General features: G+C 42.6%; 1 protein-coding gene across 4 annotated transcripts in view; it reads left to right on the forward strand.

Annotated features, from left to right (window-relative positions):
• Nucleotides 1-848: 848 nt before the first annotated feature.
• Nucleotides 849-17,931, forward strand: part of Ophn1 (oligophrenin 1) — a 328,259-nt gene continuing 311,176 nt past the window's right edge. For 2 of the 4 annotated variants that reach the window (XM_048336869.1, XM_048336872.1), the window contains exons 1-2: nucleotides 849-1,064; nucleotides 1,679-1,849. In XM_048336869.1, the coding sequence (XP_048192826.1) occupies nucleotides 1,696-1,849 (154 nt within the window). In that variant the 5' untranslated portion in view covers nucleotides 849-1,064; nucleotides 1,679-1,695. Of the gene's footprint in view, nucleotides 1,070-1,195; nucleotides 1,544-1,678; nucleotides 1,850-17,931 lie in introns of those variants that run through there. The other 2 variants (XM_048336871.1, XM_048336870.1) reach the window with 2 other exon arrangements.

Below are 17,931 nucleotides of genomic sequence, written 5' to 3' on the forward strand. Positions count from 1 at the left end.
GAAAAGGCCAGAAGTGGCGCTGTGGCTCAAGTGGCAGAGTGCTAGCCTTGAGCAAAAAGAAGCCAGGGGAAGCCCCAGGACTGGTACACATACACAAAAAAAAGCCAGTCCCGGCAGGAAAGTCCATGAGACACTATCTCCAATTAACCGCCAGAAAACCGGAAGTGATACTGTGGCTCAGGTGATTAGGGCACTAGCCCTAGCTGGAGAGCTTAGGGACAGCACCCAGGCCCACAGTTCAAGACCCATGACCTACAGAAAAAGCTGGAAGTCAGAGTGTGCCTGGGGTGGTGGAGCATCAGACTTGAGTGGAAAAAGTTAACTGAGAGTGTGAGACCAACTTCAAGCCAAGTACAGACAGAAAAATATAATAAAAACCATGCTGTATCCTACCGAGGAAAAAGTTAATTCCTGGTTACAGTGTTTTTTTTTTTCTTTGGCCAGAGGTCTTGAGTCTTAGAGAGACAATAGTTCCAAGGATTATGGGAATTAGCTCCTTGGGCCAGGAGAAATAGGCAAAGAGGAAAATAAGTTGGGAGATTTGGGGGAGTGTGGAAAGAGGCTGGGGAGGGAGGGGGAAGGAACTTCCAATCCTAGTAAATAATGGGAAGTGAGAGCCAGGCTCCCAGCACCCATCCCTTCCTCAAAGGTTCTTTCTCTAGGGGTGGAAACTTCCTAGGCCCTGGGGGCTAGGCGTTGTCCTAGTGTCTAAGGCTGGTTAGGACTGGCTGCGGGGGGGGGGGGGGGGGTGCGTCAACCTTGGAGGGGTGGCCAGGAGATCGAAGGGAGGAGTCACGGGACGTGCTATCGGAAAGACTACATCTCCCAGGCCGCCACGCTTTCCAGCTGGAGTCCTAGGGCGCGGACTGCTCCCTAGTTTCCGCAGGGAAGCGTCGGGATACCTCAGCTTTTGTGCCTTGCGCGCTCATCATTCTCTCCTTTCCCTGTTCCAAAGTCTATGGAGGAACCCCCCAGGTTTAACTCCTCACGCGACTACCCGGGACCACAGCCTGGCTCCCGTTGACTAGCAAGGAAGGAAGGAAGCTCTGTAGTCAGCCAGCCAGCCCGGGTAAGGAAACCCTCCGATCCGTGAGCCCAAGGAAGGGGGAGCTCGAGGGCTGGGACTGAGGATTTGTACTTCGCTGGGGCGGAGGCTCTGGCTTTAAGAAGGGGGAGGGGACAGTACAATCCCGGTGGCCCTTGGAGTTCGTCGAAGGAAATCTGCAGCCTACTGGGGAGCCTTGGAACCCTGAGAGTCTTGCGAGGAGGTGGCTCGAACGCCAGCGATCACCCCCGCCTACACTTCGGGGCGGGCCCAAGTGTCACTGGGAGGCTAGGGCGGGTCTGAAGACACTGTTTTTTTTTTTTTTTTTAAACTGCCTTGTAGGGAGGCGATGCCTAGGCGGCATGCAGCTTGCTAGGCAGCACCCAGCCTGGATCTGACTGTTTTAGGGAAGCCTTCCCTGTCACCCGAAGCCACCTTTGGGTCACGCGTGCTTCTCGAGCCCACCAGCCTACACTCCTCAGGACCTTCTTTGGAACGGTACCTGTCCACTAAAAGGGAGGGGGCCTAAGCGGCTTCTTAAATGAGTCCTACTCGCGGTCTGCCCGGCCTGCCCCCCCTACAGTACCACTGATGCTCTCCGCCTTTGTGTCTTTTCTCCCCTCACCCCCTCTAGTCCCGCCATCACCATCATGGGGCATCCCCCGCTGGAATTCAGCGATTGCTACCTGGACAGCCCTGATTTCCGCGAGAGGCTCAAATGTTACGAGCAGGAGCTGGAGAGGACCAACAAATTCATCAAAGATGTAATCAAAGACGGCAATGCGCTCATCAGCGCTATGAGAAGTAAGTGGAAAGCTTCCATGAACTGTTACCCTGAGCTGGTAGTGGCTCTGGCCTTTACCATCACTGGGGCAAGGGAAGGGGTGGGAAATTTGCAATGACTCTTTCCCCAGATTTCTAAGACTAAAAGTCTTCCTGACCCTTTGCCACAGGGATCAGTCAATTTGGAAAGTGATAGAGGTGACCAGCTCTTTGGGTCTTTTCTCTTTAGTGGTTATCACCTTAAAACCATGATCCTAAACAGTGCCATGGATCCTGGAATCTTGGCTTTATAGTCACTCTTACTTAGCAGATGATCGTTCAAAAGGCCAATCTGACCTGTCTGTGGTGTTTTATGACTTCAACATCCTTTGTCTGCTACAAGATGACATCTAGGGAACCAAAGAATGGTCCCAGCACATCCTAAAGAATTGGGAATTAATGTCAGCACTTGAATAGTGTTTTTTGGGGGTGGGGTGAGGGTGGGGGTTGTGCATAGTGCTACTGTGCCTTGAACTGGGCCTGGGCTCTGTCCCTTAGCTTTTTTCCTCAAGACTGTCTCTTACCACTTGAGCCACAGCTCCATTTTGGGCTTTTTGGTGGTTAACTGGAGATAAGACTCTCATGGACTTTCCTGCCTAGGCTGGCTTCGACTAATAATTTTTGTCTTGGCTTCTGCTTATGATAGCTGTGAAGGGACGCACCTTTGCCCCACCAATTTGTTGTTGTTGTTTAGCACGCTAAGCTATGGCTTAGGTCAAGAGTAGTTCATCCTCAGGACCATTGGTTGACTTTACATGCCACTGAATTCTGTTTCAGTATGGAACAAAGACCTGCCTGCTTCCTGGCATAAGTTGCCCAGCCCTCAGGGAGTTAAATCCAGAGCTGGGGCTTGGGGCCACTCTGGGGCAGGAAGCTCACCTACCTAGCTTGGCTTTTACAGTGTCTACAGCTGCCTGAGCTGGGGAACCTTCTTCCCTCCCCTTCTACATGTGGAGATTTTTATTTCTGCTGGTTGGCAGAAGGCTTGGAGTTAAAGAAAGAATAATAAACATCTCCAAAGAGAGAGCAAGCAAGCCAACCCTTTGTGCCAAAGTATATATCCAGGAGAATTGCAGGCAATGAGTAAGTGGAATGATAATTAATTTTTTTCTCTTCTTAGCTGAAAGATGGTGGTGAAAAAATGAAATCCTTGCCAAATGTGTCCCATTACTTAAACTTTTTTTTATTGGTACCAGTACTGGGGGTTGAACTCAGGGCCTGGGTGCTGTCCTTATTTTTTTCCCTCAAGGCTGGTTAGTGCACTACCACTTGAACCACACGTCCACTTCTGGCTTTTTGCTAGTCAATTGGAGATAAGAGTCTCACATAATTTTCTTGTCAGGCTGGCTTTGATCTATAGACCTCACTCAGCCTCCTGAATAGCTAGGCTTATAAGCATTAGCCACCAGCATATAACTACACTTTTATTTTTATTTATCTCCCAAACCCTGTGTGTAGATCCAGTATGTAAGACAAATCTAACCTAACAAGAGCAGTGACCCAAGAGACTAACAGGATGATAACTGCTACATTGGGCATTTCTTTGGAATCTGGGCTTTCCCTACACATGTATTCTGTCCATTTGGGTAGAATCTATAAACTGTTCAAGTGCCTGCAGATTGTCTGATTGAGTTTGATTACTTAGTGGTTTGTGCTACGTGGCCTGATGCACAGTGAGCTTCTGGTGGTACCTACTGAGATATGGGGTATTTAAGATGCTAACCCTTAGACACTTATGGGCCAGGCCTTGAGGTATGCCTGTATCTAACAGAGATCAGTGAGAAGTTGAGGATTTGCAAATTGTGCCTCAGAAGTAGTTAGACAAGTGGAAGCTCACTGGAAGAGAAAGGGGAATGATTGGAAGTCTTTCTTGTTGATGTTGGTTGTGGGGCTTGAATTCAGGGCCTCAGTGCTGTCTCTGAGCTTTTGTGCTCAAGACTAGTGTTGTACCACCTTGACCAACACTGCCAATTCCATTTTCTGTTGGTTAATTGGAGAGAAGAGTCTCATGGATTTTCCTGCTTTGACTGGCCTCAAGCCTCAGTCCTCATATTTCAGCCTCCTGAGTAGCTAAGGTCACAGGCATAAGCCACCAGTGCTGCTGGGTTTCTTTACTTTTAGAGCCAACTGTTGGATGTAGTATCCATTGGGAAAAGACTCATGATAAGCTCTGGGAAAGTGTTGGTGCTAAAAACTGACCAGCTAAGACATGTCAGAGGTATTAGGATTTACAAGGGAAAAATGCACTTTAGTAAATATTTGAGAAAGGGAGTTACCTGTGGTGATATGGGTCAAACCTAGGACTTGTGCATACTAGACAAGTGATCTATCATAGAGCTACATCCCCAATTACCTTCCCATATTTGAGGATACTGGGAATTGAACTTAGAGCTTTGTGATTACTAGGCAGGTACTCTACCACCGGAGCCACACTTTTATTTCTTGCTTTTTGCTGGTTCATCGGAGATCAGAGTCTCAAAGACTTTGCTTCCCTGGGCTGGCTTTGAGCCACAATATTCAGTTGTCAGCTTCCTGAGGTCCAGCTAGGATTACAAGCATGCGCCACTGGCATCTGACTCCTTGATATTTTTTTTTTTTTTGCTTGCCAGTCCTGGGGCTTAAATTCAGGGCTTAGGTGCTGTTCTTAAGCTTTTTTTTTCTCTCAAAGATAGCATTCTATCACTTGAGGAACAGCTCCATTTTCAGTTTTTGATGGTTAATTGAAGATAACAATCATGGACTTTCCTTTCCCAGGCTGCCTTTGAAATGTAGTCCTTATAGCATAGCCTCCTGAGTAGCTAGGACTATAGATATGAGCCTTGATAGTTTTAGAAAGTATTTTACTAAATAGTCTAAGATGGACTCAAACTTGTAATCCTCCTGCCTTGGTCTCCTGTGTGCTGGAATTACAGATGTGTACCATCATGTTCTACAAGCTAGAGGCAAGTAGTGGATTTTATCTTTTCCTTATTTTTTTAGCTTAAAAATGGGAAGAGCCAGTAACCATACAGGCCCAAATCTTTGTATGTGGCCAACAAATGCAGGAGATATTTTAGGTGAGGGGGCTTTTCATGTTTGTGGTGGTTTTCTGTTTCCAAGTATATATAGAAAGTCCAAAATTGTAGAGGTGGGAGGTAAACCCGCAGCTAACCTGTGCTCCATTGATTTTGTTTCAGCTTGATGGATTCTGAACACTCAATTAGCAAGAGGCCAAAGTGGAAAGTTTCTCACTGTCTTGATCTCAGTAATGTTTATCTTCCCGCTCAGCTTCCTACACTATGCTTGGAGATTTTCCAAGAATAGGTGGAGTGGACCCAAAACAAAGGAGTACTCTTGCTTTGTGTAGAGGGAAAAGGCAAAAACACCTCTAGAATTGGAATTTGAAGGTCTGGGGCATAGTCGTGGATTCCCTATCCACAACTATCCATTCCCTAGACATGCAGCCTACTTAATCTATGAAATAGGGGTAATTCAATCATTTAAAAAAAGTTGTTGTAACTACTAAACAAGCCTAAAAAGGTCTAGAATAGACCTCTCAGAAGATCACAGTATAGCTCAACAGCTATGTACATATGATTATATAAGATGAAGATAAGCAAGAAGAACTCCAAGAGAAGGACACAGGAGGATTCTATTGTCAGTACATTTAATGTTCTAGGTGAATTTCCTTTGGCCTACCCCCCACGTGGTTACTGTATATGGTTTTGGTACACTGGATATTATATATATATATATATATATATATATATATATATATATGCTTACCTGAACTAGGGAAGGGAAAGAAAAATAGAAAAATGAGGGAGGGTGTAACAAATATGACAAGAAATGTACTCACTACCTTATTATGTAACTGTACCCCTTTGCACATCACCTTGTCAATAACATTTAATAAGAAAATAAATAGTTAAAGTTGTTGGGCTGTGGTGGCTCACACATGTAATCCTAGCTACTCACGAGGCTAAGATCAGAGGATTGAGGTTCAAAGGCAGTCAGGGCAGAAAAGTCCCGGTGAGACTCTTATCTCAAATTAACTAGCAAAAAATAGGAAGTAGAGGTGTGGTTTCAGTGGTAAAGCACCATCCTTGAGTGAAAAGCTAAGGATAGTGCCTAGGTTCTGAGTTTATATTTTTAAAAACATAGTGAATATGTTAATTATGTCAATATGATCATTAGACAGTATGTACATTTGTTGAATGAAGACACTGTAGCCCATAAATTTGTACTGTGAAAATGGGGATGGTTGTGAGGCTTAAGGGAATGAATGGAGTCACAGGTGCTTTGGCCCTGAAGATGGCTAACCAGTGTGCATTGTGGCCAGTTCTACACTTCAAGTCACAGATCTATCAGGGGATGAGTGGTTTCCAGTATATTTCCAGAGGTAACTGGGTAAGCAGAAGCAGTTGGCAGCAGAGAGATGCCCTTGTTGCCTTGTTGGAAATTCATTTCAGCAGTGACTCTGTATTGATGTGCATGGACTCTTGGCATCTGGAACCTGGCATTAATAGGAGGAGGAGGAGTGGCACCTTCTAATTTCATTCACTCGATCTCCAAACAAACTGGTGTTTCTAGGAGCCAATGAGACTTGAGCACCTTGTGCTGAGAAAAGTCAGGCAGGACTTGATATCAGCACTTTATCCTGTTAGTGTGTGGGTTTGAACCAGATAGGTGAGGTTGTATCACAATTGTATGTGATAATTAATTCATTCAATGTAAATCTTGTCAGAATATTTTTTATTTAACTGTATTTTTTTGTCTTTTCTTTTTTTGGTACTGGGAATCAAACCTAGGACTTGCACTTGCCAGGCAAGCACTTTGCCACTAAGCTACATCCCAGTACATATTTTTTGTTGATTGATTGATTGTGTCAATACTGGAGCTTCATCTCAGGGCCTGGGCATTGTAATTTAGCATTTTTCACTCAAGGCTGGAATTCTGAAACTTGAACCATACCTCAACGTTTGGCTTTTAGCTGGGTAATTGGAGAGAAGAGTTTCACAGACTTTTCCAACTAGAGTAGCTTTAAATGGTGATCCTCAAATGGCAGCCCCCTGAGAGGATTATAGGCATGAGCCACCAACCCTCAGCTGTTGCAATATGTAGATGTACTTAGGTCATCGCTTTAAGGTAACTGATGGAAAGAATGACATTCAAGTTATCTCCCTACGGGAAATGCTGAGTTTCCCCCTCTCCCTTTAGATACCATCTATTTATAATATTTGGAATTCCAGGTGCTTATAACTTAAACTAGTGCAAAACACATCACCACTCTGAAAGATGGCTCTCTTTTCTGAAATATTTGGCTTTTTTGTTGGTAAGTTTGAGCTTCCATGTTATTGAATATTTGTCAAGCAACCAGATGGCATTATTTACAACAAGCCAAGTGGCCCCTTGTTAACAGCCCCAGGCAACATGAGACAGCGCACACAGGTTTATATATAGTTTAGAGAGCACATGCCATTCATTCAGTGAATGCTTGTGCACATACAGTGCTTCAGTCATTGTTCTGAGGCTGTGAGCTTGACTGAGTGAGTCACAGGTAGAAACTTCCCTCCAGAACTTCCTAGGCTAATAGGGGAGACAAGACATGGGTTAGAAAAAGTGGTAGATACATACGAGAACCCTAGTGCAGGACAGGTGAACATGAGTGCATGTGATGTTTGAAGGAGAGCTCATTGCCTAATGGGAGGATAGATGAAAGGTAAAGGAGGGAGTAGTCTGGGAACTGGGCAGAACTTCTGGTAGGCACTTAGTACAAGTTGTTTCCACGAGCTATGAAATGCATATTGTAAGAGCTTTTTTTTTTTGTTTTGTTTTATGTGATACTAAGGACGTTCCCAGCCCCCAGAACTGGGTTTTGAACGCATGGCTTACCTGAATTTCTGGGCAGGTTCTACCACTCACGCCCCACTTCCTAGCTGGTTTCCTTTTTTTTTTTTTTATTTGCCAGTCCTGGACTTGGACTCGGCCTGAGCACTGTCCCTGGCTTCTTTTTGCTCAAGGCTAGCACTCTGACACTTGAGCCACAGCGCCACTTCTGGCCGTTTTCTACATATGTGGTGCTGGGGAATCGAACCCAGGGCTTCATGTATACAAGACAAGCACTCTTGCCACTAGGCCATATTCCCAGCCCCTGTAAGAGCTTTATGAGGTAAGGATTGCTATTATTTTCTGCAGTGCTGAGGATTGAACCCAGGGCTAGAATACCACTGAGTCATACCCAAGTCCAAGGTAAGGATTACTGATCCCATTGTATAGGTAGGAAAAGAAACCCAGAGGAGTTAAGCAACTTGTTGAACTGAACGAGTCTGGATTAGAGCCGAGACTTGACTTTAAAGGACCTGCTTATTTTACAACATGCTACTATTCAGGACATAGCATATCATATCATATAGTGGGAATGGAAGAGAGTGTAAAAGGAACCCAAACAATTCAGATCATCTGTGATACAAACTCCAAGAACAGAGGCTTGGAAAGTGACATTGGAATGAGAAGTTAACATCTGAACATCCATGACCTGTTAAGGAGCTCAGACTTCATAGGCAAGGTGTTTTATAAAAGAAGTTTTTGGTAAGATAGAGACTTTTTTTTGAAAAAAAAATATTGTTACAGTTGCATAAGTCAGGTGACGACTGACTTTCTTTCTTTCTTGCCAGTCCTGGGGCTTGAACTCAGGGCCCACACACTGTCCCTGAGCTTCTTTTGCTCAAGGCTAGCAGTCTACCACTTGAGCCACTTCTGGCTTTTTTTCTGTGTATGTGGTATTGAGTAATCAAACTGAGGGCTTCATACATGCCAGGCAAGCACTCCACCATTAAGCCACATTCTCAACCCAGGAGTACGTTTCTTATGGGGCCATGTAACCCCTTTCCTCACTCCCAGTTTTTCCCTCCTGACTCCACCTACAAGTTGTATAGTTCATTTTCCACATAGTGTCTAGTGAGTACCACTGCTTCATTTGTTCACCCCCTGTCTCTCCATTTCTGTGCCCCCTTACCTTTCCAAAGACAGATAAACAAATAAGACAAAAAAGAAATAAAAAACAGCAATAAAGAAAAACTCTGGGCTGGGAATGTAGCTTAGCGGTAGAGTGCTTGCCTAGCATGCATGAAGCCCTGGGTTTGATTCCTCAGCACCACATACACAGAAAAATCCAGAAGTGGCTCTGTGGCTCAAGTGGCAGAGTACTAGCCTTGAGCAAAAGGAAGCCAGGGGCAGTGCTCATGCTCTGAGTCCAAGCCCCAGGCCTGGCAAACAAAAACAAAACAAAACAAAAAACAAAGGAAAAACCCTTTTGTTTTCATTTCTTGGAGTTCAATACATATTATTTATATGAGCAGCTGCACATAGGCATTGCCCCTTTGTATTCCTCCTATCAGACTATCCTCCTTTTGGTCTCACTCTGTATGTGTATATGTGAGTGAGTGTGTGTATATGTCTATGTCTAGAGTTCCGTATATCTTGTCCATGGGAGTGTTTTAGATCTAGCTTCCACATATGAGAGAAAACATGTGCCATTTGTCTCTCTGAGCTTGGCAGAAACGTAGTTTGAGATATGCCTTAGGAAGATTGATCTGAGAGTGATGTTAGTGATTTAATACAAAAATTTGTGACTGTGTCTGTGTGTACATGAGAGATAGAGAGAGAGATGGAGGGAGGGAGGGAAAGAAAGAAAGAAAGAAAAGAAAAAAAATGTACTAGGGCTTGAACTCAGGGTCTCATGCTTTTGCTCAACTTTTCTACTCCTGGTTGGCATTCTACCATTTGAGTCACACCTCCAGTTCCAAATTTGTAACTTGTTAGCTTTATTTGTAGCTTAACTTTGTTTGAGACAGCTTTTTACTGTGTAACTCAGACTGTTCTTGAACTCATGTTCTTGTTGCTTCAGCCTCTCAGGTGCTGAGATTATAGGCATGTTTCACTACACTTGTCTTTCATTTATTTTAATATAGCTCAGGGTCGGAAAACCTCTTTTGCAAAGGGTCAGATAGTATATCTTTTAGAGTTTGAGTACTGTGCACCATTTGTGGCTATAAAACTCTGCTATTGGGAGAGAATTTGTAAATAAAATGAGGATTTTTTTTTTTCTGTTCAGTGAGAGTGGCCACTTGAGTGACTGACTCCAAGGACCCACTGCAGTTCATGCCACCTGTAGCATTGAGTTCACCCTCTCTAGTCCCCTCCTCCTTCTTAACTCTCCTCCAGGCTGATGAATTCTTCAGTCTGGCCCCATGTATGTATGTGTATACGTACATACATCATAATACACACAGCCCCTCTTAAATATTAAGAGAGGATGTGTAATCTGTTTTAACTAGAGATTATCCAAACACTCTTTATTTAATCTTTTTTTTTTAGATTTTGTTTTTGCCAGTCCTGGGGCTTGAACTCAGGGCCTGAGCACTGTCCCTGGCTGCTGCTTCTTTTTTTTTTTTTTTTCTCAAGGCTAGCACTCTGGCACTTGAGCCACAGCGCCACTTCTGGCCATTTTCTATATATATGGTGCTGTGGAATCGAAACCCAGGTAATCATGCATATGAGGCAAGCACTCTTGCCACTAGGCCATTCCCAGCCCCAATATTTAATCATTTTATGGTGCAAAAAGAAAGGGAACCCAGGCAGGTCCAGCAGCGATCTGCCTTGCACCTTTATCACCAAAACCTTGGCCTAATTTGAAGCTAATAGATCAGGAACAAGGGCATCAGGAAGAAGTCCCGTGGCCTAAAGGAGCAAGTTTGTAACGTGTTTTTGGAAAGATAGGATATGAAGGGTCTCTAAGAACAGTGGGTTTTCACCCCCTCTCCCCTCCCTCCTGTACCCCACCACTTACTCCTGGCTGGATGGCAACCCTTGGCCCTCCCTGGTGGGTCCCCGTCGTTGGCCTCTCTCTCTCTCTCTCTCTCTCTCTCTCTCTCTCTCTCTCTCTCTCTCTCTCTCTCTCTCTCTCTCTCTCTCCCTCTCTCCCTCTCTCCCTCTCTCCCTCTCCCCCACTTCTTTCTCCCTGCCAAATGAGGATTTCTGTAGAAACATTTATTAATATTGAAATGTGAATTTGGGGAAGATATTGGTGTTTTAATCCAAGGCAACATGTTTGCTAGATTACATTTGAGCCACACTGCCAACTCCAAAGTTGAATTTTATATAATTTTCAGGAAGTATTATTCCATTGCATTGCTTTCATTCATTTAAAAGTAAGAAATCCAACTCTCAGTTCTGTTGGTCTATAGTTGGCAAATCTCTGGCATTGCTAGTTAACCTATAGGACTTCAGTGGATTTTTACAATTAAGTTAGTACATGTAGCTCACATTTCCCATTAACTAGTCTTACCTTGATATAGTATTCATTATGCTGCCTCTAAATTCAAGATCCTAAGTTCAAATGAGCTGTAGTAGCTCTTTCCTATAATCCCAACTACTCAGGAGGCTGAAATCTTAGGATCATAGTTTGAAGCCAGCTCAGGCATGAAAGTCTATGAGACTCATATCTTCAACTAACTAGCAAAAAACTGGAAGTGGAGCTGTGGCTTAAGTGTTAGAGCACTAGCCTTGAGTGAAAAAGCCAAGTGGGAGCACAAGGCTCAGAGTTCAGCCATATTACCAGTACACACATGAAAATATCCCAAGTTCAAATGCTGTCAAAGTCAGAGGAGTGTATAGAGTAGTATGAAAGCATTGTTTTAATAGGGCTGGGTTTACTAGGATAACCCTAGCATCCTTGCCCCATCCAAAAGGCCTTTTCACACTTAGTTCTTTGAGGATGGGCTACTGTTTGCAAGCTAGCAGAAATAGAATGGCAAAGAATCTTGACATGGACACTAGCTAGCTGGGTATTGTGCTAGGTCTGTGATTTGTGTGATCAGGTTTCTGGGCACCCAGGTCTGTGGCTTTACAAAGACAGGAGGGGAAGGGGTTCTGTATTCCTTGCTTTCATCTCTGACATGCTGCAGCTTACTATTTTCTACAATGCAGCTGGTGGTTTAAGAATTTCAGGAAGATCTGGGCACTGGTGGCTCATGCTTGTAATCTTAGCTACTTAGGAGACCGAGATCTGAGTATCACAGTTTGAAGCCAGGCTCGGCAGAGATGTCTGTGAGACTCTTACCTCCAATTAACATCCCACCCCCCAAATGAGGCTGTAGCTCAAGTGGTAGAGTGCTAGCTTTGAGCCAAAGAATCTCAGAGAGAGTGGCTAGGCGCCAAGTTCAAGCCCCAAGACTGGCACAAAGTCAAAGTCACAGAAAGGAATGGTTAAATCAATTTCGGGACCATATTTTTATGTTTACACAAAATTTCACATTATTTTAGTATGCACGAGGGTATGTAGTTAAATTAAAATTTAAAAGTTTTAGAGGAGAATCCTTAAGATGCATCCTATACTGAAAATGGTATAAAAGTTGATAAAGTGGGAATAACAGCTTGTAAAGCTTTAGTTGTACCTTTTTTTTTTTTTTTTTTTTGGCCAGCCCTGGAGTTTGCCTCAGGGCTTGAGCACTGTCCCTGGCTTCTTTTGGCTCAAGGCTAGCACTCTGCTACTTGAGCCATAGCACCACTTCTGGCCGTTGTCTATATATGTGGTGCTGGGGAATTGAACCCAGGACATCATGTATACGAGGCAAGCACTCTTGCCACTAGGCCACATTCCCAGCCCCTCTTGTAAAGCTTTAGTAATAAAACCTTTACTATTTAGTAGGAATTGACTTTCTTCATTCTATATGTATTTTTTTCTTTTGCTGGTACCAGAGTTTGAGCTCACTAAGATTCTTGCTCAGCTGATGCTCTACCACTTAACCAGGCCTCCAGCCTTGCTTTTTGCTGATTATTTTTGAAGGTGGAATCTTGCGGATTTTTCTGTCTTCAAACTTCAATCCCTTGGATTTTTACCCCTATAAGTAGCTAGATCATAGGTATGAGCCACTACCACTGGCCATTCTGCATATTTAAAGAAAGGAGGTTTAGATATTTACAGTAAAAGTCATCTTTTGGGGTGCCTGTTTAGTTCTTACTTTCACATCAGTGGCATTCAGCTGTCAAGTGTTTGCTGTCATGAAAGGATGGGTTAGTTTCAATTTTTTTTTCAATTTTTTATTATCAAACTGATGTACAGAGAGGTTACAGTTTCATACGTTAGGCATTGGATACATTACTTGTACTGTTTGTTACCTCGTCCCTCATTCCCCCCTCCCACTCCCCCTTTCCCTTTCCCCCCAGGAGGTGTTCAGTTCATTTATACCGAACAGTTTTGCAAGTATTGCTTTTGGAGTTGTTTGTCTTTTTTTAACCTGTGTTCCCTTTTGGTATTCCCTTCCAATTTCCTGGTTCTAATACCAGTATACCCGGTTTCCAATGTACTCAGATAAGATCAGAGATAGTGTAGGTACAACCACAGGAAGGTGATACAAGAACATCATCAATAGTAGAAGCTACAGATACACATGGGACATTGAAAGTAGTTACAACTGTGATATAAAGTTCATTTCACTTATGTGATCATAAGGGTATAGCTATTGGGCTATTGTGATCCTCTGCTGTGACTTGCCTAAACCTGTGCGAATTATTCCCAATAAGGGAGACCATAGAGTCCATGTTTCTTTGGGTCTGGCTCACTTCACTTAGTATAATTTTTTCCAAGTCCTTCCATTTTCTTACAAAATGGGGCAATGTCATTCTTTCTGATAGGGGCATACAATTCCATTGTGTATATGTACCACATTTTCCTGATCCATTCGTCTACTGAGGGGCATCTGGGTTGGTTCCAGATTCTAGCTATGACAAATTGCGCTGCTATGAACATTGTTGTGCTGGTGGCTTTACTGTGATTTTGTTTGTGGTTTTATGGATAGATACCCAAAATTGGGGTTGCTGGGTCATAGGGGAGTTCTATATTTAGCCTTCTAAGGAATCTCTGTACTGCTTGCCACAGTGGCTGAACCAGTTTACATTCCCACCAACAAATGAAGTAGGGTTCCCTTTTGGCCACATCCCCTACAACAATTGTTATTGTTAGTTTTCTTGATATATGACATTCTTACTGGGGTGAGATGGAATCTCAATGTTGTTTTGATTTGCATTTCTTTTATGACCAGTGATGTAGAGCACTTTTTCATATGTCTCTTGTCCGTTCTCATTTCCTCATCAGAGAAGTCTCTTTGTAAGTCTTTAGCCCACTTGATGAGGGGGCTCTTGGTTCTTTGGGGTTTTGTTTTGGAGGAAGGTAATTTTTTTAGTTCTGCATATATTTTAGATAGGAGGCCTTTGTCCGTTGAATGGCCTGTAAAGATCTCCCAGTCTGTGGGCTTTTTGTTTATCTTGCGAGGTATGTCCTTTGCCGTGCAGAAGCTCTGCAGTTTGATGCAGTCCCATTTGTCCAACCTTTCTTTGATTTGTAGCCTTTCTGGGTCTTTGTTAATGAAGTTCCGTCCTGCGCCAAGGAGCCCAAGTGTTTCTCCTACTCCTTCCTTTAGTGTTTTCAGGATGTCTGTTTTGATTTCGAGGTCTTTAATTCATTTGGAATTGATTTTGGTGCAGGGTGATATACAAGGATTTAGTTTTAGTTTGTTGCATGTGTTGAACCAGTTTTGCCAGCACCATTTGTTAAAGAGGCTATCTTTCTTCCAAACTATTGTTTTAGCTCCTTTATCAAAGATTAAGTAGGTGTAGTTCTGTGGGTTCATTTCTGGCTCTTCAGTTCTGTTCCATTGGTCTTCAGGTCTGTTTTCTGGTGCCAATACCAAGCTGTTTTTATTACTATAGCTTTATAATACAGCTTGAAGTTGGGTATTGTAATTCCTCCAGCACTGTTCTTCCTGCTTATGATTGTTTTTGCTATTCTAGGTCTTTTATTGTTCCATATGAATTTCTGGATTGCTTCCTCTATTTCATTAAAAAAATGGTGTTGGGATATTAATGGGTATTGCATTGAATTTGTAGATAGCCTTTGGCAATATTGCCATTTTGATTATATTAATCCTCCCACTCTAGGAGCATGGGAGGTTTTTCCATTTCCCTAGTTCTACCTTAATTTCATTTTTCAAGCTTTTAAAGTTCTCATCAAAGAGGTCTTTCACTTCTTTGTTTAAGGGTATTCCTAGGTATTTTATGTTTTCGGGGACTATTGCAAAAGAAGTTGCTTTCCTGATTTCAGCCTTGGTCTTCGGGTCGTTAGCATAGAGAAAGGCCGTTGATTTTTTTTGTTTTTTGGGCCAGTCCTGGGCCTTGAACTCAGGGCCTGAGCACTGTCCCTGGGTTTTTTTGCTCAAGGATAGCACTCTGCCACTTGAGCCACAGCGCCACTTCTGGCCATTTTCTGTATATGTGGTGCTGGGGAATTGAACTCAGGGCCTCATGTATACGAGGCAAACACTCTTGCCACTAGGCCATATCCCCAGCCCCAAGGCCATTGATTTTTGAGGGTTTATTTTATATCCTGCAACTTTGCCAAAGTTTTGGATCAGCTCTAGTAGCTTGGGGGTAGAGTATGGGGTTCTTTAGGTATAGGATCATGTCATCTGCGAAAAGAGAAAGTTTTAACTTCATCGTTTCCTACTTGGATCCCCTTTATATTTTCTTCTTGCCTAATTGCTCTGGCTAGGAATTCTAGTACTCTGTTGAAGAGCAGGGGAGAGAGTTGGCATCCCTGCCTTGTTCCTGATTTTAAAGGGAATGGCGTTAGTTTTTCACCATTTAGAGTTATGCTTGCTGTTGGTTTGTCATAAACTGCCTTGATTATATTCAGAAATGTTCCCTGGAATCCCAGTTTTTCCAGGGCTTTTAGCATAAATGGGTGCTGGATTTAACGCTTTTTCCACATCCAGAGATAAAACCATGTGGTTCTTTTTACCTTGCTCTGGTTGATGTGGTGGATTACATTAATTGACTTGCGTATATTAAACCAACTTTGCATCCCTGGGATAAATCCAGTTTGATCGTGGTGTATGATTTTTTTGATGACCTGTTGAAGTCGATTGGCCAGAATTTTATTGAGAATTTTTGCGTCTATGTTCATCAGGGAAATCAGTCGATAGTCCTCTTTCCGTGATGAGTCCCTGCCTGGTTTTGGGATGAGGGTTATACTGGCTTCACAGAATGTGCCTGTTAGTGAACGTTCTCTTTCATTTTCATTGAAGAGTTTGAGAAATATTGGTGTGAGTTCTGTTTTGAAGGCCTTGTAGAATTTTGCAGTGAATCCATTTGGACCTGGGCTTTTCTTGGATGGGAGATCTTTTATTGCCATTTCTATTTCAATACTGGATATGGGTCTGTTTAGAAGGTTTAAATATTCATGGTTCAGTTTGGGGATATGAATTTTTTCTAGGAAATCATCCATTTCTTCTAAATTCTCAAATTTGTCGGCATAAAGGTTTGAAAAATAGTCCCTTATTATTTTATGAATTTCGGTTGTTTCTGTGGTGATGTTACCTGTTTCATCTCTTATCTTGTTTATTTGAGTGTGCTGCCTTTGTTTTTTGGTAAGGTTTGTCAGGGGTCTGTCTATCTTGTTGATTTTTTTTCAAAGAACCAACTCTTTATTTTGTTGATTCTTTCGATGGTTTTTTTCATCTCTAATTGATTTAATTCTGATTTGATTTTGATTATTTGCTTCCATCTATTGACTTGGGGTTTGGCTTGTTGTTCTCTTTCAAGGAAATTAAGGTGCTTCCTTAAATTATTGAGTTGTTGTTTCTCCAGTTTGTTGGTGTATGCACTCAGAGATGCAAATTTTCTTCTGAGTACTGCCTTTGCTGTGTCCCAAAGGAGCTGGTACTTTGTGTCCTCATCTTGGTTGAATTCCATAAACATTTGAATTTCTGTTTTAATTTCTTCAATGACCCACTGATGGTTCAGCAGTGTGTTGTTTAGTCTCCATGAATTGTAGGATTTTCTGTGGTGGCTGTTTGAGTTGAGCTCTATTTTTATTCCATTGTGGTCTGAGAGAATGCAGGGAATGGTTTTGATACTTCTGAATTTGTACATATTTTCTTTGTGTCCTAAGATGTGATCTATTTTGGAGAATGTTCCATGTGCTGCGGAGAAGAATGTGTTTTCTGTTGTTGCTGGGTGGAATATTCTGTAGATGTCGGTTAAGTCTAGTTGGTCTATGCAATTATTTAGTTCTGTGGTTTCTTTGTTCAGTTTTTGGCATGCTGATCTGTCCAGAGGTGATAGTGGAGTGTTAACGTCCCCAACTATCAATGTGTTTGGTTCTATGAGTGTTTTTAGAGTAGTAGTGTTTGTTTGATGGAGTTGGGTGCTCCTGCATTTGGTGTGTAGATATTTAGAATGGTTATATCTTCCTGTAGGAGAGATCCCTTTACTAGTATGTAGTAACCTTCTTTGTCTCTTTTTACCTTTTTAAATTTGAAGTCAATTTTATCTGATACTAGGATTCCAACTCCAGCCTGCTTATGCGGGCCATTTGCTTGATAGATATGATTCCAGCCTTTCACTTTTAGAAGAGGTTTACTTTTGCTGGATAGATGTGTCTCTTGGAGGCAGCAGAACGATGGATCTTGATTTTTGATCCAACTTAGGAGCCTATTTTGTTTGATTGGAGAATTAAGTCCATTAATGTTGAGAGTTAGGATTGAGAGATGATCATTTGTTCCTTTCATTATCACTATCTTGTTAAAACTGTTTCTTCCAATTTCTTGATCTGATGTTTACTATTTAGGATTCATTTCTGTCTGTATTGGGATCTTGATTATTTTTACTGTACAGTACATGTTTGAGGACTTTCTGTAAAGCTGGTTTGGTGGAGATATATTGATTCAGTTTTTCCTTACTGTGGAAGACTTTTATTTGACCTTCAGCTATGAATGAGAGTTTGGCTGGGTACACTGTTCTTGGTTGGTAGTTATTTTTATTTAGTGTTTGGCATACCTCATTCCAGGCTCTCCTTGCTTTCATGGTCTCTGCTGAACAGTCTGGGGGTAATTCTGATTGCTTTTCCTTTATATGTGATTGTTTCTTCTCCCGAACAGCTTTAAGGATTCTTTCCTAGTACTCTACTGATCCTGTTTTGATCACAATGTGTCGGTGGGATGTCCTGTTCTGGTCTGGTCGGTCTG

Source organism: Perognathus longimembris, chromosome 28 (assembly GCF_023159225.1).
Source record: "Perognathus longimembris pacificus isolate PPM17 chromosome 28, ASM2315922v1, whole genome shotgun sequence".
NCBI classification, from domain to species: Eukaryota; Metazoa; Chordata; class Mammalia; order Rodentia; family Heteromyidae; genus Perognathus; species Perognathus longimembris.